This window comes from Ailuropoda melanoleuca, chromosome 11 (assembly GCF_002007445.2).
Source record: "Ailuropoda melanoleuca isolate Jingjing chromosome 11, ASM200744v2, whole genome shotgun sequence".
NCBI lineage: Eukaryota > Metazoa > Chordata > Mammalia > Carnivora > Ursidae > Ailuropoda > Ailuropoda melanoleuca.
Window position 1 is genome coordinate 10,795,583 of NC_048228.1, and position 25,648 is coordinate 10,821,230.

The 25,648-nt window shown below is 54.3% G+C and overlaps 1 protein-coding gene across 4 annotated transcripts in view; it reads left to right on the top strand.

Annotated features, from left to right (window-relative positions):
• Positions 1 to 25,648, top strand: part of LOC100484271 (kazrin) — a 472,216-nt gene that overhangs the window by 399,783 nt on the left and 46,785 nt on the right. For all 4 annotated transcript variants that reach the window (XM_034671239.1, XM_011227699.3, XM_034671241.1 and 1 more), the window contains exons 3-7: positions 9,247 to 9,383; positions 13,823 to 13,993; positions 20,189 to 20,378; positions 22,392 to 22,522; positions 25,480 to 25,530. In XM_034671239.1, coding sequence (XP_034527130.1) covers positions 9,247 to 9,383; positions 13,823 to 13,993; positions 20,189 to 20,378; positions 22,392 to 22,522; positions 25,480 to 25,530 — 680 coding nt within the window. The remainder of the gene's footprint in view (positions 1 to 9,246; positions 9,384 to 13,822; positions 13,994 to 20,188; positions 20,379 to 22,391; positions 22,523 to 25,479; positions 25,531 to 25,648) is intronic.

A 25,648-nucleotide genomic window follows, 5' to 3' on the forward strand; every position in this document is an offset into this window, starting at 1 on the left:
TATAGTTTCTAGGATATAGGTCCTTTACGTCTCTGGTTAAGTTAATTCCAAGGTAACGTATGGTTTTTGGTGTTATTGTAAATGGGATGGATTCCCTAATTTCTCTTTCTTCAGTCTCGTTATTCGTGTATAGAAATGCAACTGATTTCTGGGCATTGATTTTGTATCCTGCCACCTTACTGAATTGTTCTATAACTTCTAATAGTTTGGGAGTGGATTCCTTTGGGTTTTCCATATAGAGTATCATGTCATCTGCAAAGAGAGACAGTTTGACTTCTTCTTTGCCGATTTGGATACCTTTGATCCCTTTTTGTCTTCTGATTGCTGTTGCAAGGACTTCTAGTACTATGTTGAATAATAGTGGCGAGAGTGGGCATCCTTGTCGTGTTCCTGATCTTAAGGGAAAGGCTTCCAGCTTTTCCCCATTGAGAATAATGCTTGCAGTAGGCTTTTCATAGATGGCTTTTATGAGATTGAGAAATGTACCCTCTATTCCTACACTCTGAAGGGTTTTAATCAGGAAAGGATGCTGTATTTTGTCAAATGCTTTTTCTGCATCAATTGAGAGGATCATATGGTTCTTGAGTCTTTTCTTGTTGATATGATGTATCACATTGATTGATTTGCGAGTGTTGAACCATGCTTGCATCCCAGGTATGAATCCCACTTGGTCATGATGGATAATCCTTTTAATGTACTGTTGGATTCTATTAGCAAGGATCTTGTTGAGGATTTTGGCATCCATATTCATTAGAGAAATCGGTCTGTAATTCTCCTTTTTGAGGGGGTCTTTGCCTGGTTTGGGGATCAAGGTAATATTAGCCTCATAGAATGAGTTTGGTAGCTTTCCTTCTGTTTCTATTTTTTGAAATAGCTTTAGGAGAATAGGTATTATTTCTTCTTTGAATGTTTGGTAGAATTCCCCAGGAAAACCGTCTGGGCCTGGAGTTTTATTATTTGGAAGGTTGTTTATCACTGACTCAATTTCTTCATAGTTAATTGGCCTATTTAAGAAATCTATTTCTTCCTGTTTCAGTCTTGGTAGTTTATAGGTTTCCAGGAAGGCCTCCATCTCTTCCAGATTGTTTAGTTTTTTGGCATATAGCTGTTGATAAAAGTTTCTAATAATCCTTGCAATTTCAATGGTGCTGGTCGTGACCTCTCCCTTTTCAGTCATAATTTTAATAATCTCAGTCCTTTCTCTTTGTTTTTGGACAAGTTTTGCCAGTGGTCTGTCAATTTTATGGATTCTCTCAAAGAACCAGCTTCTAGTCCTGTTGATCTGCTGTACTGTGCTCCTGGTTTCTAATTCATTGATTTCTGCTCTAATCTTGGTCAACTCCTTCCTTGTCAGTGGGTTAGGCCTGTCCCTCTGTTGCTGTTCCAGTTTCTTGAGGTGAGAATATAGAAACTGCATTTTAGATTTTTCTATTCTTTTGAGTGAGGCTTGGATGGCTATGTATTTCCCCCTTAGGACTGCCTTTGCAGTATCCCATAGGTTTTGGACCGTTGTGTATTCATTCTCGTTGGTCTCCATAAATTGTTTAATTTGTTTTTTGATTTCCTGGTTTATCGAGTCATTCTTGAGCAGGATGGTTCTTAGCCTCCAAGTGTTTGAGTTTCTTCCAGGTTTTTCCTTGTGGTTGAGTTCCAATTTCAGAGCGTTGTGGTCTGAGAATATGCAGGGGATAATTTCAATCTTTTGGTATTGGCTGAGACCTGTTTTGTGTCCCAGAGCATGATCTATTCTTGAGAATGTTCCATGGGCATTTGAATAGAATGAGTATTCTTTGGTTCTGGGGTGTAGTGTTCTATATATATCTATGAGGTCCAACTCGTCGAGTATGGCATTCAAAGCCTTTGATTCTTTGCTTAGTTTTTGCCAGGGTGTTCTGTCTATTTCTGATAGTGGGGTGTTGAGGTCCCCTACTATTACTGTGTTCTTATCTATATGTCTCTTTATTTTGGTTAAGAGTTGGCTTGTGTATCTTGCTGCTCCCCTGTTGGGGGCATATATATTAATAATTGTCATATCCACTTGTTGAATACTTCCTTTAAGAATAATATAGTGCCCTTCTGTATCTCTCTCTATGGCCTCTAGTTTAAAATCCAGTCTATCTGATATGAGAATTGCTACTCCAGCTTTCTTTTGAGGTCCATTTGCGTGGAAGATGGTACTCCATCCCCTTACTCTAAGTCTGAATGCATCTTTGGGTTCAAAATGAGTCTCTTGTAGACAGCAAATGGATGGGTCATGTCTTTTTATCCAATCTGCAACCCTGTGGCGTTTTATGGGAGAGTTTAAGCCATTTAGATTGATAGAGATTATTGACAGATATGATTTTAATGATGCCATTTCTCTTTAAAGTCTTTGTATCGGTTGTGACTTGCTGCTCTGTATCACTCTTGGGGCCTTTTTACCTTTATAGAGCCCCCCTTAATATCTCCTGTAGGGCTGGTTTCGTGGTTACGAAATTGGTTAATGATTGGCGATTTTGGAACGTCTTTATTTCTCCATCAATTCTGAATGACAGCTTTGCTGGATAAAGGATCCTTGGCTGCATGTTTTTCTCTGAAAGAGCTTTAAAAATGCCCCCCCAAGCCTTTCTCTCATTCCAGGTCTCTGTAGACAGGTCTGACGTAATCCTGATACCTTTGCCTTGGTACGTGAGAAATTTCTTTGCCCTGGCCGCTTTCAATACTGTATCCTTGGATCTAATATTTGCGAATTGCACTATGACATGCCGTGGCGTAGGTTTGTCCTGGTTGAGCTTGGATGGGGTCCTCTCTGCCTCTTGGACACGAATGCTTGTTTCCCTTGCTAGATTAGGGAAGTTTTCAGCTACAATTTGTTCAAATATCTCTTCTAGACCTCTGTTTTTCTCCACCCCTTCAGGGATGCCGATGATTCTGACATTGGATCGTTTCATAGAGTCAGTAATCTCCCGTAATCTACATTCGTGGGCGTGGATTTTTTTAAGACCAGCTTCTATTTTCGTTTTTTCTTCTACTAACCCATCCTCCAATTCGCTAACGCGTTCCTCTGCCTCGGTGACCCTGGCCGTCAGAGCCTCTAGTTTTGACTGCATTTGGCTCATAGAATTTTTAATTTCTGTCAGATTCGCTCTCATTTCTGCCCTTAGGGATTCTATATTCTCAGCAACGCTTTCTCTGATGCTTTTTTCAAGTTTACTCATCATCTTGACCATTGTTGCTCTGAATTCCATTTCTGATAATTGGGATACATCCATATGTATTAATTCTGTGGCCGAGGCCAATTCTGTGGCAGAGGCCACAGACTCATTATCTTTTCTTTGCTGGGGGGGACTTCTCCTTCTCGTCATTCTGATGAAGAGAGATTGCAGGGTTGTCCAGAGCCCAAGTGTTGACTGGGACCCAGGCCGTGCGCCCTTGTTTTATAGAGATCTTAGGGATGTGGGCTTCTTCCTTAAAGAGTTTATTTATTTATTTGAGAGAGAGAGAGACAGTCAGCAAGAAAGGGAACCCAAGCAGAGGAGTGGGAGAGGAAGAAGCAGGTTCCCGGTGGAGAAGCCCGATGAAGGACTCCTTACGGAGCGTTGTGATCACACCCTAATCCGAAGACAGGTGCTTGGTGACTGCGCCACTCAGGCGCTCCGGGTTGTGGGCTTCTTGATTTTTCAGCCTGCCTTCTGGGGGAGGGGCCTGCCTGCAGGTACTCAGAAAACCCTGTTTGGGTAGAGTCTCTGTGTCCCTTGCGAGGGGGGATGGGGATGGGCACCCTGTGAGCCGGTATTTCCGGGCTTTTGTTCTCTGGCGGCTTTCCCTGGCGGTTTGCTATGCCTCTTCTGAGAGAGCAGCAGCGGCTGAAATTCAGCCTCTGTCTCAGAACAGAGGGATCGCGGATCGTTCTCCACTGATGTTCTGGCCACTTTAACTCTGTTTCTGTTGGTGCTGCTCAACCCTGCAGCATCCCGGGCTGTGCGCCCCACACCCGGCGTCCCAGCCCTCACTTCCAGGGCCGGCACGTCTCTGTCCTTTGTGTTTCCAACCCCGCCCGCCGCCAGCCGCCCCGCGCGGGCTCCCGGAGCTCCCCGTCTCAGTCTGGTGTCTCGCGGGTGCTGTCCGCGAGTCCGCCTGCTCCCCCGTGCAGGTGGCCCGCCAACCGCCAGCCGTCCCGCGTGCGCTCCCGGAGCTCCCTTCTCAGCCTGCTGTCTCAAGCGTGCGGGTCCGCGGTCTGTCCGCTCCCCCTTGCAGGTGGCTACCGCTTCCCGGCGCCCTGACACGGCGGCTCCCTCCCCCTTCTGTTTAGCTTCCGATATCTGTGCGCGGTTTCACGGCTCCCCGCTTCGTACCTCGATACTCAGCGCTGGAGATGTTCATTTGTAGAGATCCAGATGTATCTTCCTGCGTCTCAGGCTGATTCCGTGGATATTCCTGCTGGTCTGGTACCTATCCAGCTCAACTCAGGGGACCGGCTGAAAAAGGGGTCCCCTACTTCTCCGCCATCTTAACCTCCTTATCCAGGATAGGGTTTTGAAGGAGAGCTAAAAGCAGATGTGCGGCAAAGGGAAGAAGGAGGCACCCACTGCATATTTTTCATAGCTGTATAAATTAGTGGTTTAAATTATTTCTTGGGGACCCATCGTGCTGATCTCCTCTTTTCCTTGAAGAGTTATAACGCCAGTGCCATCCTTCAGGGAGCCCCTGTCTGATGGTGGTGACCAGCATCTGGACACTTGGGGGCAGTCAGGCTTGATCGGGATGCACACATACTTTCCCACCTCAAGCCAGTGCAGGGGCCCCCAGGTGCCTGCTCCCAGGCCCTGCTTCTCCATGGAGTTTTCTGGATGGGTTTATGGGATGGGTGCTTCTGAAAAGCTGTGGCAGATCACACAGCAGCTTCTCTGTTGACACCGGGATTCCAGAACCACCTTATCTTCGTTTTTAGGGATCTTCACTCGGCATTCATTCCCAGAGATTCAGCTTTTATGTTTTTTTCAGCCTGGTGGGGTCCAGCCCAGAATTCGTAGAGTAGGGATTCCCAAGGAGAGCTCATGTGAAGGAACCCATGAAGCAGAGCCTTTTGTGGTGGGGGATAGCGTTTCTCACAGCCTGCCTTGATGTGTCCATTGGGAATGTGTAGGGAGGCATGAAATGGGAAATCCCACAAACAGCAGGGTTTGTCTCCTATTATAAGGAATCCTGGCCCAAATGGTGCCATCAGGGGTCCAGCCCCTTCTGTCTCTTTCTGCTCCCGTTCTCAGCTTGTGTCTTCATTCCTGGGTTCACAAAATGGCTGCTGTGCCTCAGGATGTCACATCTGTGTTCCCAGCAGGAAGAAGACGAAAGGGCAAAACGGAAGAGTTACTGCCAGCGTACCATGACCTTTTACTATAAAGAAAACGGGGGGGGGGGGGCCCCGGGGGGNTCAGCCGGTTAAGGTCCAACTCTTGATTCCAGCTCAGGTCATGATCTCAGGGTCATGAGATCGAGCCCCATGTTGGGCATGGAGCCTGCTTAGGATTCCCTCTCTTTCTCTCCCTCTCTCTCTCTCTCTCTCAAAAAAAAGAAAAAAAAAGAAAACGGGATTTCCCATAGACCCCATGTACATCTTAGTGGCCAGAATTGGACGCATGTCCCCTCTAGCTGAGGGAGCTAGGGATGTCGAGTGTTTTAGCTGGTTCTCTTGGAGCGGGGTGGATGGAGTCTGGCGTCAGCCACGTGTGTAGGGGTTTGTCTTCTCCTTCACACCGTCAACTGCCCAAGAGGTAGGGACCATGTCTTGTCATCCCCGTACCCCCGTCAGGAGTAGGCGTGGAGCCCGGCACACAGAAGGGGCTTAGTCAGTGGTTTGGGGAGCGCGCCGTTTCCTCTTAGGGAGGAGCTACTCATCGGAAGGCGGAAGCCCAGCCCTCGCTCTCAGGAGCCCCCAGTCAGATGGGGGAGGTGTAGCCTCCTGCTCCATCGCTGAGGCCTCCCACACACACAGACGCACGCACGCACGCACGCACGCACGCACAGCCCTCCACTGAAGGACGCAACATGGTCCGTGCAGCTGCTCCCGCACATGCGCAGATGGTCAGGGATGGACCAGTGAGGGATGGTGGAGGCCGGCAAGAGGCTGCCGCGTCGCCGCTCTCCAAGGCCACGTGGCAAAAGTGAAGAGAGGCCCGGCAGCGCTATGGAGGAAAGGGGTGGCTTCCCTCCCAGAGCCTCCAGTTGCCAAGAGCAAAGTCTGGAATTCGGTGTTTGTCCGGACAAGGCTAATGAAGGAGGCAAATCAGAGCCCAAGGGGGATTAATTTCCAACCAAAAGGCAGAGACATGGCTTTCCCTGCCAGCCGAAGGGCAGAGGCATGCTCCCCAGGGGAGTCCATGTCAGCTGCTCAGCAGCAGCTGCTCCCCTGGGGTGGAGGGTCCCACCAAGGCTCCCGTGGGAGCCACCGTGGTGACTTTGCTCAGGTCAGCGGCCCCCCCCCCCGCTGCCCCCAGGCCCTAAGAACCACTCCCCTTGACATTCTCAAACCCGCCTGAGTCAGGTGCCAGGTCAAACCCAGCTCTGCCATTTATTGGCTGTGTGGCCTCAGTTTCCTCCCCTATAAAATGGGATGATAAAAACACCCACCCACCCACCTCTGTCACCAGAGTGCAGCTAGGATCTAGGACCTACAGACAGGATGCAAATGGAAATTTCCGAGTTCTCAGTGGCAGCTGGGCCTGGGCTCTCCTGAAAGATTTCTTCTGACCCACTTACGCCTTTAGATGTTGGGTTTTCTTAAAGTGGAGTTCACCGGGAATGCGGTCACACCATGTTAGGGTACGGGGCCCAAACTAGCCCAGCCCTGCCCGCCTCCCAGCCCTCCCCTCGGTCACCCTCTGCCTGACAGGAGAGACAACAGATGAGCGCTCTCTCCATGCCCTCCACTGTCCCTGTCCTGTGGAGTCCCAGCCCCGCAGCCTGGAGCTCCGGCCCTGCTGATCTAAGCTGCTGCTCCGTCACACTGCTGTGAAGAGGACATGGGACGTGTCCGGCAGCAGGAGGGGGCAGCTGAAAGCTGGAATGTAAAGGGCTGCCCAAAAGCAAGGGTCTTCACGGCCTGGGTCTCCCCATGGCCCCAGCTGACCTGCCTCCACCCTGTTCTACCCAGGTTGCAGGGAGGGAGGCAAAGGGCAGGAGGATGAAGGAGGTCCCCTCAGGGCCAGAAGGACATCAGCTTCTGTCAAACACCAGGCTAGGAGCCCAGGGTCCTCGGTCCTTATGTCACACCTGGCGGCTCCGACTCTCCTGTTGGCAGGCTGAATTTGCAAGGTTGGATGTCCAGGACGAGATGGGGTGGCACAGCCATCGCCTGCCCCGTATCACTGCCCGCAGCTCGCCGTGGCGCCAGGACCCCATTTGGACATTCACTGTATGGGCAGCATAGTGCAGGGTCAGCTGTGTGGCTTCGGGAAAATGACCTAACTACTCTGGGCCTTCTCACACTAAAGGCTTCTTCTCAGTGTTCTCTTCAGGGAGGGAACAGAGTTCTGGGGCCTATGGGAAAAGGCAGGGAAGCCCACCCTGCAGCCAGAGCCTGCTCTGAGCTCAGCCACTCCATTTGCCAAAGAGCCAGTGGGGAGAGGGTACAAGGAGAGTCTGCAGGGAGCAAAAGTCACACTGCCTGCCAGGCAGCTGCTTGGGGCTCATGGCCCCGTGCGTGTCCATGTGTGCATGTGTGCGTGTGTGTGTGAGAGAGCGCGCACACTTCATTAAGATATAACTCACATGTCGTACAATTCACCATTTACAATGTAAACTTACAGTGGTTTTTAGTATATTCACAGATTGTACATCCATCACCATGGTCCATATTAGGACGTTTTCATCACGTCAGAAAGAAACTCTGTGCCCTCCAGCTACCACCCCTCCATCCACACGTCCCCGCCAGCGACCACCCCCCAGCCCTCGACAACCACGAGTCTACTTCCTGTCTCCATAGACTTCCATGCTGTGGACCGTTCATAAAGTCTGTGGAATCAACAATATGTGACCAGCTCCTTTCACATAGCATAATGTCATCCATGGTGTAGCATAAAGCAGTACTTTTTTAATTGTCAAATAATGCTCCGTTGTATGGATATATGCCACGTTGTGTTTTTGTTTTTAATTCATTCATCAGTTGGTGGACATTTGGGCAGTTTTTCACCTTTTGGCTTCTGTGACCCATGTTGCTGTGCACATTTGGTCTGTGTGTTTGTGTGGACATATGTTTTCATTTCTCTTGGGTGTGTGCCTGGGGGGCATTGCTGGATCACAGGGCAACTTGATGCTGAATCACTTGGGGAACTGTCAGGCCGTCTTCCAACATGGCGGCACAATCCCATTCATCCCCGGCAACAGCGTGTGAGGTGTCCCAGTTTCCCCACATCGTGTCAGCACTTGGGTCTGTCTTGTTTATTTTGGCCATTCTGGTGAATGTGAAGTGGTATCTCGTTGGGGTTTTGATTTGTGTTGCCTTGCTGACAAAGGATGTCAAGCTCCTTTTCATGTGCTTGTTGACTGTTTCTTGGAGACATGTCTATTCAGATGGTTTGCCTATTTTTAATTGGGTTGTCTTTTTATTATTGTAAGAGTTCTTTGTATATTCTGCACATAAGCTCCTTATCAGAGAGACGGTTTGCAAGCATTTCCTCCCGTTGCCTGAGTTTTGACGTCCTGGCGGTGGCCTTGGGACCATTTGGTGGTACATTTTGATGGACCATGATGCAGCTGCGTTTGTCCCGCGGTGCCTACTTTTGGTGTCGTGTCTTGCTGCATGTTTTTAATCGAGTGCTTCTCCTGTGGAGGAAACGAACCAGATGACAGACTGTCGTGCTGGGTTGAGTGGTCTTAGGGCTCGGAGTGGATCGTGAGGGCTCATTCAGCAGGGAGTCGGGCGCCATCAGCTTCCTGGGCCATGGACGCGGGCGCTTACCAGGCCCCCAGCTCCTTCTTCCTGCGGACCTCTTCAGTTCAGGGCTGGGAGGGATGCTCCGTCTAGGACTTGCTGCCCTGATTGGATCAGTAAAACCAAGAGGTGAGAACAGGGACTGTAGAGACAGGCGGACCTGGGTTCGAGTCCTGGGAATGCCACTAAGTGACCTGGGCACGTGGGAGAGAAACGTCATCTTTCTGCACCCCGTTTTCTCATCCCTTAAAAAGAGGATAGAGGCAGGGTCCCTTCTCGGCATCTGGGACCATCGGACAGCTAGGGCTCAGGCGCTCACTCACTCTTCTGCCCCGCAGCCATGAAGGCCGACCGGAAGCGCCTGAAGGGCGAGAAGACGGACCTGGTGAGCCAGATGCAGCAGCTGTACGCCACGCTGGAGAGCCGCGAGGAGCAGCTGCGCGACTTCATCCGCAACTACGAGCAGCACCGCAAGGTGGGCGCCCGCCCTGCCCCCGCTCCCTCCCCTCCCCCACGCTGGACACCAGCTTCCTCCCCTCCCCAGATACCAGCTCCCTCTCCCTCGGCCCTCCTCCCTTCCTCCTCCTCCCTGTCACTCAGCTCCCCTCTCCCCTCTCCCTCTCCCTCAACTCTCCTCCCCTCCCCCTGCACCCTCCCCCAGACACCGGCACCCCTACCTCCCACTGGCTGCAGGATAGTTCTCTGCCATCACAAGGTCTGGCTTCTCTAATCCCCAAACACACAGTCACTGCCCATGTCACCCGCTCACCTGAGGCGGCCTCGGACATCTGGCCCGGGCTTGGGTATGGAGGTGAAAGGAGCACAGCTGTGGGGGTGGGGGGGGCGGCCAGGCCTCCTCGGCAAACAAGCCTGGACAGGACAGCCCAGTCGGTGACAGGGTGGACTCTGGATTCTCGCTGGCCCACATTCAGATCCCAGCCCCCTAGGCATGTGCCCAAGGGCATGTCGCCGCACCTTGGAGAGCCTCAGACCTTGTAGCGGCGTGAAGAACACTGCTGGGGTGAGGAGTGCAGAGCAGTGCGCATGGCATCGCTGTATAGTAAGGGCTTGGTAAATATTAGCTGTGCGTCTTATTAATAATACCATAGTAACTGTGCAGAGAGACCTGGAAAGGCTGGTGAGACAGCAGGAAATTCTGCCTGCAAGGAATGAGTCTTGGAAGGCTTCACAGAGGAGGTGACATATGAGTTGGGCTCTGTGGGGTGAATAGGAGTTTAGTCAAACAAATGAGTTATTTCCACTGTTGATGTTTACCGAGCAACCTGAGGCAGACCAGAGAAGAGGGCATGGCCGCCCCCGCCTGGGAGGCATAGGTGGTGGTGCGCTGAGCATTTCAGTGGCACTGTGGCCCTCCTGGGACTTCTGTCTTGCAGTGGGTCATCAAATTTGTTTTTGTAATTGTGCTCCTACTTAAAATTCCCACGGAGATCCACCTTCCCCCCGGACATGCCCTTTTTTAAAGTCCAGGTAACTGGGCCCCCCGCACAGTCCAGCCAGCAGTGGGGGGTAGTGTTGACACCGCTGCAGCTGTGGGCAGCTGTAGACGGCCACCGCTCGGCATCAGGTGTCACTCGTACAGAATGGCTTCACCAGACCCTTCAGATTCATTCAGAAAAATGGAATTTGGAAAACACACATTTTTTGTTAAATGACTGTCTTAAACTCTTGTACTTCCAGCATATCAGTGAAAGAGCAACATTGCGACAGTCTTTAACCATTGTTGGGTCCAACCCCATTTTACGGATGGGAGGACTGAGGCCATGAAGCATGTAGGGACGGACCCAAAGCCACATATTTAGAGCTGGTTTGGAGAAGCTAAAACCACAGGTCCTGGTTTTATTCTGTGTATTCCAAGATCTTGCAACTGGTTAAAAAGAAATGACTTGCCTTTTATGCACAAAATAAGTGTCCCCGTGAACAGGACGAAGGGAACCCTCAAGTGTCCCACACTTCTTGGCCCTGCCACTTCACCTGCCACCGCCCACCCAGCTCCTCCTGGGGACCCCTGCAGGCCTTGCCTGGAGCAGGGAGCAGGACCCCAGTTCCTCTGCGCTGCTGGGGTCAGCACAGGCACAGGCTGCTGAGAAATGAGGGGGCCCTGCCCAGAAAGTTCACAGGATTACGACATCCCAGAAAGTTGTACCTGATGCATGTTCCCTGTCACATGGGTGCGGTTCAGAGGGGGATTTGGGACCCTGCATAAGTCCAGCTGAGGACGTTCTCACAGCAAGCCGGGCAGCCAGGCTGGGGACCAAGAGCCATCCTGGGTGGTAAGGCTGCTGTCACAACAGGCCACCTTCATCCTGCCCTCCTCGCCTCCCCAGCCAGGCCTGCGTCCCCCTGCCGCCCCCTCCTCACCGCGTCCCTCCTCCTTCTGTCCAGTGAGCCCCACGTGCCGGTAGAGGGACCCCACTCCCAACTTGGTATCTGAGGCCCGGCACAGCGGGACGAATCTTCACCTCGTAAATCCCGGCCAGCCTGACCCACATCTGGTTCCATCTGCCCTGGCCAGTGTCCTTTCTGTTGCTTTCCTGCCTCAGTTACCAGCAAGGATTGAGACCTCTACCACACTGTCTGTGGGTCTGGGGAACTTATTTCTCTGGCCTCAATGCACTCATCTGGGAAATGGGGATCACCACAGTCCCCACTTCACAGGTGGTCGTGAGGTTTAAATATAAGTGCCTAAAACACTGAGGCACCATACTGGACGTGCGTTCAGGACGTTCCGTGTCCATCGCTGCTGAGCCCCGCTGTCCTGCTGCCAGGGAATGTGATCATGGGGGGGATGTCAGAGTCTTCACCAAGACTAAAAGCACCCTGCGGGCCTTCCCTCTGGCCCGGAACCCTCAGTCTGCTCGTGGCCAGTGCAGTCAGTGACTGCAAACAGACACAGAGACAAAGATGATCCTGAGGGTCCTAGGGGACCTTCCTCGTCATTCAAGAATGTTTTGTAAGCAGCCTCTTGCACACCAGCCAGCTCTAAGGGATGGCCCCTACCCACTCAGTTCCACACACTTCATGTCCCGGGCCCTTCTGTGATCTAGGCTGGTGGCTGGGTGCTGGGGGCAGATGCCCAGGACGTGGTCCAGCCCCCAGGGAAGGAGCTCCCCATCCGCATGTGTTCCAGGGGCCCTGCCTGCCCCTGGTGCCCTGACCCTACCTGAACCCAGCTCCACAGATAAAGGAGAACCAGCCAGCAGTGGCATGCCTTCCTGCCCTGGGAGTCTTGCTTCCAGATCTCAGGGCTCAGCTCCGCCTGTGACTAGGTGACAGGGCCATCTGTCGCCGTGTATCTTGCATGGCCGGTTTCTGCCGAGCATCCGTCACCCTGGGAGATGGTACTGTCACTGTCTCACAAACCAGGTGGCTGGTCGAGGTTTGGGGAAGTTGAATAACTCAGCCAGTGTCCTGCAGCAAAGACTCAAACCCAGGCATCCTGAACCCAGAGAGCAGGGGCCAGTGGCACGTCCTGGAAGGGACGGTCCCCCGCACCCCCTCTAGGCTGCACTGAGAGGCTGGGGGGCTGCTCGCACCCGGCATGGGAGCTGTGGCGTGATGACCCTCATTGAGCAGCAGTGTCTGTCGCCCGCTGCTGTGCGCAGTCTCACCCTGCTGGGACCCGGGTACGTGCCCGCGCACCGAAGCGGCACATCCCTGCTCTCATGGTGTGTCCGGGGGGCTCCGGTAGCAGGACAGAGAGCTCAGGGCTGCTCTCGGGCGGGTGGTCCGGGAAGGCCACTCAGAGAGGACCTTCAAGCGGGGACTGCTGTGTGCCCGCGCCATGCTGAGCTCTCCACATGGATTATCCCACTCCGTCCTCAAAGTAACACCCTGAAGTCCCTGAGTATTATCTCCGTGTTACAGACAAGGGCGCGGGGGTCCCATAGTCCCTGCAGCTTGTCCTTGCAGAGCCAGGATTTGACCCCCATTCCCTCTCCCCAGACCATAAGCCATAGCCTCTGCTCTGTGACAGCCTCAGAGAAAGGGCCAGCCCTCGGCCTCCCCGGCTCTGGCCATCTGGCTGTCAGGCCTTCGGAGACAGGGCTGGTAAACAAGGCAGGATGGCCGCCTCCCTCCATGGCCCCAGGCCGCACAGACCTTGAGCATGGCTCCTGATGCGATGAATGGGGAGACCTTGGGGGGGGCGGAGGGGGGGGCGTGGGCAGGGCCCTGTGCTGGGACCCTTCTTCTCGGGAAGGGTGCCTGCTGATCGGATGCTTGGCTCTTGCCCATGGAGGTCAGGCCCCCTGGTTCAGCTGTCTGTTCCTTGGCTTCTTTCTGGCTCGGTGCAGCTGGAACCCCAGGCCCTTCCCTCTGCATCCCGGAGGAAACGGCTCGGGGCGGGGACCTGCCGGCGACCCTGCTGCCTTCAGACACAGCCGCTCGCCGAGGGGTTCAGCCTGCTCTGGCGTGGGCTGTGACCCTGTGGGGTGCTGCGGGACCCCGGGGCAGCCGGTGTCTCCTCCGTCTCTCCTTTTCTGTGACACACACGTTACCAAACACCAGGACAAAAGCCCCACACCCGCTACTGACCCACACGTCCCTCGGACTCCACGTATTTCCCACACATGAGGTCATTTCATCACTATAACAATTCTGTGAAACAAGTAGTATCGACACCCCCCCCCACCTCGATTTTAAAGATGGAGAAACGGAGACTTGATGGGGTAAAAACACTGGTCACGTTTATTTGCTCATTTATTCATGGAAACGATATGTACCGAGCATCTACTACTGGTTTGTCTCAGTCCGGTCCCCCAGCTAAGCTGTGGCAGAGCTGGGGGCCTCCCTTCACCTTCCTCTGGTCCAAGGGTCAAGGCCCCTCTGGGTGGGTCAAGGCCAAGAGAAGGCCCCGCGCCCCCACTGTAACGGCCTGGCGCTCTGTCCCCGCAGGAGAGCGAGGATGCCGTCAAAGCTCTGGCGAAGGAGAAGGACCTGCTGGAGCGCGAGAAGTGGGAGCTGCGGCGCCAAGCCAAGGAGGCCACGGACCATGCCACGGCACTGCGCTCCCAGCTGGACCTCAAGGACAACCGGATGAAGGAGCTGGAGGCCGAGCTGGCCATGGTGAGACCCCGCCCCACCTCACACACCCAGGGTGTCCCCACGGCTGCTAGAAGCCATGTGACGTGCTGGGGACAGGGCGTGGGGACGGGTTCACCTGGAGTCCCTCGGTGGAGTCAGGCAGAGCGGGCCGAGGAGGGGGTGCAGCTGGGTGCGGGGTCTGTGATGGCTACATCAGCTTCCTTCCACATCGACCCCTGAGCCCAGGCCACAGCCTCTCATCCACCTGCAGGGGCCGGGAGAGTGTGCTGGCAGCCCATCCACGCTTCCACCCTCCCAGGCCACTGTCAATAAGCAAAGCCCATTTTTGTTTAAAATACACATATTTGTTTAGGAAAACATTAGGGAGAAAATGCACCAAAAAACTAACAGTGGTTATTTCTGGATAGTAGGATTGCAAGAAATCTCTAGTGAAAATGTCTTACTTGGGTTGTCAGGGAAAAAAATGTTATTATTTTTTTTTCCAATCCAAAACAAACCTTCAAAGTACTTCCAAGCGCTGTGTTTTCCATGGAAGTGCCCAGCCCCCATGTGGGGACAAAGAGCCCAGGTGGTGTGTCCAGGCCTGGTGGAAGGGGTCCAGGGCCCTGGAGTCCTGCTCTGCCTGTTCCTGTGTGACTTTGGGCCACGCGCTGCACGTCTCTGGGCTTCAGTGCCCTTTATCTGGTTACCAGAGTGGGGGGGCGGTCTTCACCTCACCCTGCCCTCCCTGGAGGTGGCTGGGAAACTCCAGGGAGCCTATGGCTTAAGGGGCCTTCGAAACCAGCAGGGGCTTAATGTGGGGGAGAGTGCAGGGCGCTCCTGAGGGGTTAGGGGGTTGGTGAAGGGCCCCATGAAACTCTTAGAACACAACATTCTCCTGCAGAGACTCATACCGGCAAACCGTGTAGACAGCCATGGGTTCTGGGTTTGAATCCAGCCCCACTGTTTCCTAGCTGTGTGACCTCAGGCAAGACCTTTCACCTCTGTGGGCCTGTTTCATCTAGTCTAAATAGAGAGAACTACATATACTCTATAGGGCCTTTCTGAGGATTTCAATGAAATAATGAGAGGGAAGCACTTCGCTTGGTGCCTGTACTTAGTGATGATATGGTGACACAAAGGTTCTCTAGGGTCACTTTCTTCAGGATCTTGGGCCACCCTGTGGCAGGTCAGGACCCCGGGCCCCTCCTGGGTCTCCTGTCCAATGCTGACCCCTAGTGGTGAGAACTGCCCACACCGGAAGAAGCTGCAACTGCCCGGTCTCCTCGAAGCGTGGGTGCCTTTCCCACCAGTGAGGTCCGTGGCCTCTGGCGCCCTGCTGCCACCTGCAGCCCAGACAGAAACCTTTCCAGCTGTAGACTTGGGAAGTGGGTGCAGGTCTTCCCAGTGCCCCGTAGATGGCCAGATGTGTCTTCCTAGGCTTGGAGCACTGGCCCCAAGCATTCTGGGGATTTCTGGGGTCTTTCAGAACTGGGAACCAGATCTCCTGTTTCTACTCTCTCCATGCCCAGACTGCTCAGCCTGCTCTGGCCAACGAGACTCAGGGTCTTGCCCTCTCCTCGGGCGGGCACCAGACCCCTCTGCTAGGCGTGAATAGTTATGGTGAGTGTTTACAGGCTTCTTCCCCATCAGCATGGCTGATGTCTGCCTGGGGCTCGGTGGCAGAGGGAGGGCCTTTGCTAAGAAGCATGGCAGCCCCAGTGTTGTTGGAGTATTCACCAGACTGGAGGTCCCTTCTGTTGACCGCCATCTGCAGAATTTCACACCCTGGAGGCTTCTGGAACTGCCTGCCCCAGGCAGCGTTGACCAGCTCACCCCACTGCTCTGCTGGCCAGGCCGAGACTAAAGGGAGGGTGCCATCCCTGGGCATGTGACTTATACACATGCCCTGGGTGTGAGCAACAGAGAGCCGCTCTGGCTGGTTTAGACGTGGGTTGTGCTGGAAGGGAAGTCAGAGCAGAAGTCCTGCTGCTGGAAGGCCGCAGCAGGAAGGTGGACGCCAGGCTCAGCAGTGGGCCGAAGCCCGGGCAGCTGCTGACGTGGGGAGGCCCGGGCTGTATGTGGAGTGGTCCAGGGCCCCTCTGGGGAGGATGGGCCTGAACTTGCCTCCGAACGGCACCTCGGTTCTTCTTTATAAGTCTGATTCAGCACACGGTAGCAAAATGGCCAGTCCTGGGTCCCTTGTTTACCACCTGGGGGTCCTGGCTGTGGCCCCTGGTGATGAGTAATTTCTTTTTTTTTTTTTTTAAAGATTTTATTTATTTATTTGACAGAGATAGAGACAGCCAGCGAGAGAGGGAACACAAAGCAGGGGGAGTGGAAGAGGAAGAAGCAGGCTCATAGCAGAGGAGCCTGATGTGGGGCTCGATCCCGAAACGCCGGGATCACGCCCTGAGCCGAAGGCAGACGCTTAACCGCTGTGCCACCCAGGCGCCCCAAGGTGATGAGTAATTTCTTAAGTGACCCTGAGATGCCACCAAGGAGCGGGGAGCTGAGCTGGCAAATTCACACCCACCCCCCGGGACATTAACACCGTGGGGAGCATCCGGGTGCCTGATGAGCATAAGTGGGCCCTGTCCCAATTTAGGCATCACCCCCCCCCAGCTTCTGCTGTGGAGCTGGGCTCTGGTCTCCGCACACCCTGTGTGGCTCTAAAGGGCCTGCTTCCCTTGCGTAAATGCCAAAGACGTCGGCTTCCCAAGAAGCAAAGCCCTCTCGGTGTTGGCAGCACCCATGCTCCCGCTCAGCCACCTGCCCTTCGGGGGGAGCGTTCCTGAGTAACGATTCTTGGCCACACCAGGCATTACCCCCGGCATGGTTTCACCTCTGTAGCCACAGTGGCTTCGTGGGACCACCCTGGGGGGTGTAGGTATAAATTTGTAATATGTTCTTTTATTGAGATATAATTCACATGCCATAAAATTCATCCTTTTTAAGATCTACGATACAGTGGAATTTTAGTATGTTCAGAGAGCTGCACAACCTTCACCACGATCTAGTTCCAGAACAATTTCACCACCCTAAGAAGAAACTCCTCCCCGTTAGCAGTCACTCCAGGGAGGCATATGTTCCCGTTGTGCCCGTTTCAGGGATGTGGAAACAGGCTCGGGGGCAGGAGCTCGCCCAGAGCTGCCAGCTGCTGGAGAGGCAGCGCTGAGAGTCAGACAGGCCCTGTGCCCCGTGATGTGGCGGTGTCGTTCACTAGGCCGCTTCTCAGCATCGGTCTGTGCCCTGGCCATTCAGTCCTAACAGAGTCCCAGTCCTGCCGTCTTTGGGCTGTGTGACCTCTGACAAGGCACTCAGCCTCTCTGAATCTCAGTTTCCATATGTATGAAGTCAGGACTATAAGACCTTCCTCCTGGGGCGATGGTGAGGTGAGGAGATGCTCAGTGAACGGCAGGGGTTGCCCGGTGTTCCGCACCTAGCCCCATCCTGTCCTCGGCCCACCCAGAGGAGGAGGCGTGCATTCTCGTGTCCGTTCCACTGGCCGGTCACGGTGCCACCTCAAGTCACTTTTAACCTGCCTGGGCCTCTGTTTCCTTGTCTGTACAAATGGCAGCCGCCACAGGCCCATGAGAGATCAGGCAGAGTGAGGGTGGGTGAGAGGCAGGGTCGAGCAGCAGGGGGACGAAGGGGACGGACGTGCTCTGGGTTGGCGCCGCTTCTCCCTCGCTCTGCGGAAACCCGCCTGCCACAAGCACCACCTCCTGGCCCTGGACCAGACCTGCTCACGAGCCTGCTCCTGTTTTCCTGGAGGTTTCTATACCAGGATCCTCCCGGGCTTTGGCCAGCAGAGACGTCCCCTGGACAAGCAGGAATGCATTGAAAAGCTAGTGAAGGATTCCACTGAGCCGCACTCCCAGCATCCCTCGGGGGCCCAGGCTCACTGTCCAACACAGACTACTTCGTGGCTGCCCAGAGCAGACTCTCCAGGCAGTCAGGGGTCTTCACCGGCCCTGATCCAGACGGAGGCCCAGGGCAGGGCCCAGCCCACCTTCTGGATCTTCTCACCGTCTTGGGGGGGCATCAGTGACCCCACCAACCACCACAGCTGTGACTTACTGAACGTGCAGGAGGACGACCGGCATCCTGGGCCTTCGTGGGACGTAGGCCACGACTTGTAGATGTTTCATGATAAGTCACTAACCTTTACAGGGTATTTTTCCCAGAGGCCAGGGCTCTCCATAGCAACCATGCAATTTCCCTCAGACAGATGAGGGCATGGAGGCGCCGAGGGCGGAGGGACCTCACTCAGGATCCCCCCGCTGGGAAGGGGCACAGCCGGGCTCAAATCTGGGCAGTCCGATTCCCGAGCCCAAACTCCAAAGCACTTCTGTGGGCCACTTTGTCACACAACTCCGGGGGGGTGCTACTTACATAGAAATGACCCTTCTCTGTTCCCCATCCTGCTGATGAGGACTTTGCTTAAGGCCACACAGCAAGTTAAATAGTAGGAGTGGATTGTGAACCCAGTTCTGTTTGGTTTCTGGCATGTAAGGGGGTTTGAGCCAATGTATGAATATCCAGTAGCTCAGAACTCCAGGCGCAGAGCGCTCAGGAGAGGGCAGAGGCTCAGACAGGAGAGGGAGCCAGAGCTCAGGGGAGCTCCCAGCATTAAAGTGCTTCAGTGGAAGAGGTGAGCCAAGGGAACGCGGTGTAGACTGCCATGGGAAGATAACTCATTGCAGCACTGTGGGTGCCTGTATTTTAAGTTGACTCTACACACGTCTTCTGTAGTCCTCGTCTCTGTTGTAGCTCTGTCATGAGTGGACCGTTTGTAAGGGTACCTGAGCTTCAGAACTCCGAGGTACCACCACCCCGTCCTGCAGGTCTCACCGTAGGGGACCCCCCAGCTGTCAAGTAGCAATGATGTCAAGCTGCCTGCTGAGTTAGAAGGTGCCTCTCCCAGGCCCAGACAGAGCTGAGGCCCCACCTGGGAGAAGAAAGCCAGGTGGGGACAGAAGAGCAATCCTGCCTTGGATTTCCCGGTGCTTCCCGCACAGGTGCCTGGGAACATGTGCAAGACGGCAGAGCGGAAGACTCATTAGCATGATGGCAGACTGACCTGGGGCTCGTTTCTCAACCGTGAGTCTGCCATCCAGGCAGCCAAGATGGATTGGGAAGGAGGAAGCAAGGGAGTAGGGTGGCTTAGCGCATGGAGTGGTGCCCAGATGGAGGGCTGGGAGGCCAGGTGCACGTGACGTGGTGCCCTGGTGGCCAGGAATGGGAGTCTCCTGTGTGGCTGGGTTGCTGCAAACCTGTAGCAGCCCAGAGACTCCCCCAGCCTCACCACTTCCCTCAGCAGGATTGTTCCATTGTTCTCGGTAACTTGACAGAGCAGATTCCCTGAGCTGTCAGCCTGGACATAGCAGACCCTGCTTCCGTTAATTCTGAGGATTTTTATTGATCACTGCATGTGCCCAGCTCCAAGCCAGGGCCTGCGGAGTCCGTGGTGACCAGGCACACCCCATTCTCTGCTTCATGGACTCGGGGTCTGCATTACTTGGACTGGTGATTTCATTGTCCCAGAGGAGCGTGGGTGCTGTAGAAACCATGGGGCTCATGGCCAGACTCCCAGGCTTGGGACCCAACTTGAACGTTGTGCTTGCTGTGCGTTCTTGAAGGAGTCACTTCTCTAAGCTTCTGGTTTCTCCTCTGTCAAGCACAGATAATCTTCACTCCCTACTTGAGACCCAGGGCTGTTGCACTGAGCACACGATGGTTTTCTAACCCGGAGAGGAGATTATTACATGGCTTGGGGGAGGGGACTGACACCTTCCAACTCAGCCTCCTTCTGCCACGGAAGGGGAGTGATTTCCTAGACTTGGGGTGTCCAAGCTGGAGGGAGCCCTAAGGATTGCTTGCCCTGGGGTTTTCATTTTACAGGTGGGGAAGCTGGGGCTTAGGAAGGCAGTGACTTTTCCTCCACTCTCATTCAGATCCCAGCTGGTCCTTGGAGAATTAGAAAGAATGGGTGATGTGTGTCCTTGGACAGCCCCCCCTTCTCTTGTAGTCCCAGTGTCACTTTGTGTTAGCAGGAACTAAGGGGTCACCCCAAAGTGAGTGTGCAGTGCAGGTGCTGGACTCTGATGGGCACGTGTCACAGAGCCGGAGATGGCCTGGTACCAAGGTCGGATTCACGGTCCTGGTCGAGCAACAGGCCAAGAGGTCCCTGCGATCACATTGTCTTTTTCTGTCTCCCGGCCCCCTCTCCAGGCCAAGCAGTCCTTAGCTACGCTGACCAAGGATGTCCCCAAGCGGCATTCACTCGCCATGCCGGGCGAGACGGTGCTCAACGGCAACCAGGAGTGGGTGGTGCAGGCGGACCTCCCGCTGACCGCGGCCATCCGGCAGAGCCAGCAGACGCTCTACCACTCACACCCCCCCCACCCTGCTGACCGGCAAGGTGAGTCCTGCCCCCAGCCTGGCCCCGCTGTGGCTGGGGGGGCTTCTTAGGAGCCCGCTGACCTCCCCAGTGGGGGAAGCAGCCTCTCTGTTCCCACTGTAGCTGCTTAGGGGGGTGTGGGGCAGAGGCCACAGGCTTGTGTAACTGAGAAGTCTGAGAGATGGACTTCAGGCATAGCTGGATCTCGAGGGCCAGACATCATCGGGGGGTGTCCATCTGTCGGTCTCAGCCCCGCCTGCCTCCCTTTGTCCTCTTTAGGCCGTCTCTTAACCCGAAGCAGCAAAACAGCCCCCAGTAAGTGCAGGCTCTTAAGGTCTTTAAGTGCAAAAGTTGGGAGAAAGAAGAAAAAAACTCTTTGCGTTTGTAGTACCCAAAGAAGGACTCTGATTGGCCAGCCTGGGTCACAGGCCCACCCCTGGACCAGTGATGAGGGAGTGCTACACAGATTCTGCAGCCTGTGTCTCCCAGATGACGGGGGGGGGGGGGGGGGGGAGGGCAGCAGGACTCCTTGATTGACAGAGCCGCGCAATCACGGGATGTGTGGGAGGGCCACAGAGGTCACACGTGTTCGCTGCCCGCATGCGCGGGGGGCAGCGGGGAGCCCTGGGCAGCATCCGCACCCACTGGCCATGCCACACACCACTGGCTGCCCTTGTGTGACACGTGCAGCTTGGGGATTGGTCCCAGGCCTTTGAAGCCACAAGTGCTGCCCTCACCTAGCTGGGAACCCAAATCCCTGATTGCAAAGCCCACTCATTGCCCATCCATCTCCCCCGCCACCTCCCCCCTGGCCCCCACCACCGCGTTAAACCCCATGGCCATTTACTACAGCCGCACCTGCTGCCTGCACGCGGTGGGCCCAGAGGCAGTCTTGCTGACCAGAAGGGGCTTCCTCCAGCCAGCGCCTGCAGCCAGGAGAGTGGTCTGGTGGGGGCCTGGGGGTGCTTCGGGACTGTGCCCTCTGAGCTCAGCCGTCCATTCTGCCACTACCGATGGAGCACCTGCTCCATGCCAGGCACGGTGAGCTCTAGGGGTCACCGTGAGTAAGACAGCCGGCGTGCCTGCCCTCATGGAGCGGCGTGAAGACAGACAACCAGGCGTAACCGAGCTGACAAACAGAATGATGACATGGTAGTGAGCACAGGGATAGAAATCAGAAGACACTCTTTGGTGGGGAAAATTGTGGGGAGAGCTGATAACTGGGGGAGACCTCTCTCAGGACAGGCTCAGAGACCTGGATGATGAGAACGTACCCGATGAGCAGCGGGACCAGCAAAGGCTGAGGCAGGAGGGAGATGGCTCACGTCGGGCACTGTCAGAGAGCCACTGTGACATGAGCCAAGGCTGGTAGGGTGGCCAGAGCCATGTCCCTTTGGGCTTTGGGGGTTTTTACCCCCAGCATGACCAGATGCCTGGCTGTGCAGCAGAGTGAGGTCGGAGTCAGGGAGGCCTGCTGGGAGGCTGCTTTGTCTTCCAGGCAAGAGACAGCGGTGGCTTTGGCTTGGGTAGTGGCAGTGGGGTTGGAGAGAAGTGGACAGTTTTGGGGGTTGTGTTTGGGGTTGAGAGAAGTGGACAGATTTGGAGGGTTGCACTGGGAATGACTGGGCATGGGGTGTGGGGGAAAGAGGGGACCTGGCAATAGCCTCTAGGCTTCTCACTAGGGAAAGTGGTGTTGACTAGCGGTTAAGACTGTTCTGGGTCTAAGGAACGGGCAGGTGGTGGGAACCTTGTGAGGACAGTCACCGAGGTCCCTGGAAACTCCTGTCTCTTCTCCTTCACTGTGGTTAGGAGGGGGCCTAATTGGATCCAGAGGCCAGGGGTGGCCCTTCCCAGCAGCTGCTCTTTGGTGACGTGTGGGTCTGTGGAACGGAGGGGCAGAGGACTCGGCAGTCTCTTCTTTATGTCTCAGCTTTCTCATCTGGATAGTGGGGGCGTAGGGTGGCATCACTGAAGGACAGCACAGGCAAGGACATTCTCTCCACCCCTCACTTACCCACTGTCCCTGCTTTCCAGCGGTCAGGGTGAGCCCCTGCCACTCCCGGCAGCCCTCTGTCATCTCCGACGCGTCTGCCGCCGAAGGCGACCGGTCGTCCACGCCAAGCGACATCAACTCCCCTCGGCACCGGACACACTCCCTCTGCAACGTAAGGCCAGCAGCAGCAGGGCCTGGGCCAGGGGGCCTGCCTGGAAACTGCAGGGGTTGGGTGGAGGGGTGAAGACGTACCCGCTGTTTCCTCTCGTCCACCCAGGGAGCACTCTGGCGAAGGCATTTCCTGTTCTGTTCTTTCCTTTTGCAAGAAGAGATGGATGTGGGGAGAGAAAGAAATGAGGCCTGTTTGCTCCTTGTGTCCGGGAGGGCAAGAAAAACCCAGAGGAAGGCAGGCCTGGGTCGGCTCAGGGTCCGCGCAGCCCGGGACCACCTCTGGCGGGGTCCCTGTGTCTGGGACCGTGGGCTTCTCCTCCCAGTCGTGACCTTCCAGAGCTCAGGGCCTTACCAGTACTTCATTTCCCCACAGAGCCAGCTCTCAGTCCTTCCAGGAATGAGCCAGATTTTTTTAAAAATTTTCCAGGAATTTGGGCAAATATTGCTTCTGGAGAGACGTCCCATGAATTTGTTCTGTTTTTTGGGGGGTTGTTTTTTTGTTCTTTGTTTTTTGTTTTTGTTTTTCGCTTTGCTTATTGAATCAAACACGTTTTGATGGCATTCTGGACACCAGCTGCCAAGAGGTGCAGGTCCCTAGCTGCCTAACTCTTGGTGACTGCTGGAGCAGACAGTTGGGCTCCCAAGGAGTCAGGGATGAAGGTGGGTCAAGCATCCGAGGACAGGAGGATGCCATGTTGAGGCTCCAACAGGAAACACCGGGGGCAGGCTGTGGGGACCACTGGACGGTTTTGTTCTGTCCTACAGTTGATAACATGGAGGGCTCCCCTGCCATGCAGACCGAGACACCGTGGAGTTAGGTCTTCGAGTGCATGAGAAAGCTTTCTCAAAAACTCAGCTCGTGTTTTATTAACCAGCACAATTGATAACAAAAAAGAAATGAGGTGAATATAGTGGGAAAGAAAGACAAAATAACTCCTCCGTGCCCGTGGTACGCTAACCTACCTGAAAACTCTAGAGCATAACCTGTAAAACGATTAGAACCAATAATGACCACGTATGTGAATGGTACTGGTTGAAAATCAATGTATAACAATCAGTAACTTCTCTATATATGAATAATCATAAGAGAAATTTTATTCCAGTCTACAATAACCATGGAAAGTAGTTAAAGACTACTAATAAAAATACTAAAGACTGAACTTAAAATTAGCTGCCTTTGCTGGTGACGTGGGCAACAGGGATCGCTGGCCCAGGGCCTTATCCCGCCCAGTCAGAATGCAGAGAAGGCCGCTCCAGGCCTGAAACCCACTCAAGGGATTCTTTTTCGACTTCCTTAAAGCAATTTGTTCTTCACCAGTGCTCAGGACAGAACCCCGTGACAAAGGCTGTCTTAAATGACAGAACCAGGGCGAGGAAGGGGGCCGCTAGAGGGCCTCTGACAGCTGTCCTCCGGTTCTGAGGGCCCACTGTTGAGCTGAACCTACAGCCGACAGCACCCTTATTGTTAGCAAGGGCTAGAGACCTAGAGTAGGCACGCACACCCCAAATGAGAAGACCTTCCCAGGGGCCAGATTCTGTCTTCTCCTGGTGGGCCCAAGGGGGCTCAGAGAGCCAAAATACTGCTGGAAAGTCCAGTCTGCAGAAAAGGTTCTCTAAAGGCCCCTTGAATTGCATTTGGCCTTGTCTTTTGCCCAACTTGGCCTTGGCACATACCGGCTGCTACAGGCGGCAGGTTCAGCGTGTTCATTTCCAAGATCGCCTTACACAGGGCCCTGCTGCCAAGACCTGGGTGCTTTCATAAGCTAGTTGTCTGCAGACAGCCATTCCAGTGGGCACCGGCCTCATTCTCTTCCCCATGAATTTGGCAAAGATGGCCCGACCCAGAGTAGACCTCCCTTAGCTGCCTGCCTGCCAGATGGGTTCTGTTTGCAAACCTTGGGATGGGACTAAAGACTAAACTACCATTTGTTCCATCCCCACGCTCCCTCAGCCACCTTCATCCCCCATTTCAACAGATGGGCACACAGGTAAGCCAAGAAGAGCCTGGAAAAAGCACCAGGTAACCCTCTGTTCTCAGGCCTTTGACCTGACACCAGCAAGAAGAGCCCAGCCTGGACTAAGGGCCTCTCCATATTATTTTCTGGCCACTAATTTAGAGCAGAGGTCGGGACTAAGTGTAGGGAAGTTGGAGAAGATTGATGGACTTGGGCCCAAGTGACATACTTTGTTTTTTTCATCCCGTTTTTGCCTGCAATTCTGGAAACAACCATCAGGGGCCTCCCTTGTAATCACTTGTGATCCCAGGGATCCCTTTGCCCTTCAGGCAGTGCAGCTGGACTCTGGGATGTAGGGAAGGCTTTTGCACACCCACCTTTGCATGCCCACCTAAAGGAGCACTGGACCAGGAAGAAACAGTCCCAAATTTGAGTTATAGCTCTACTATTAGTTCCATCACGTTGGATTGTCTGGAGCCTCTCGGTCTCTGTAAATCAGGCTAATGAGTCCCGCCTACCCCTCCACAAAATAAGAGATGCATTGAATTGTTTGTGGGGGAAATTAGAAGCTACCTAGTCTCCCGAGCCTTCCTGTCCTGAAATTATTTTTGTACTTTTTTCTTTAAAATTGTATTTCTTTATGAATAGCACCAAGTATAACCAATCTCCAGTTCCAACTTGATGGACTGATGGGGACAGGATCTTAGAAGCCCTCAAGTGACTGATTTGTTGGTCAAAGGGTATTGGGGGTCAAGAGGCCTGAGCAGGCAGGAGAGTACCCCAGGACCCTTGGTCCAGGCAGCATCTCCAACCCCAGGTGCCATTGTTGAGCCATCTGGGAGTGTTTACTTCAGGGGCGGAGGTGGGTTCCCCAGTACAGAAGTAGGGTGGTCCCTAAGAGATGGCTTCCTTCTGTGGAAGACCTCACTCTCCATGGGCCACCTCTGCTCCCTTGTGTTGTGTGTCCCTGCTGTTTCATTTCCCCCCTCTTTTTTGGCTACAGGGCGACAGTCCCGGCCCAGTACAGAAGAACCTGCACAACCCCATTGTACAGGTAGGTGTCCTTCCCTGGCCACGCGGGCCCTCCTTTCACCCCACTGTGACCAGGAATCCCTCTGCCCCTTGTTCCCCTGGGCCCTTGGCATCCCCACTTCCATACTTGGGACACCCAA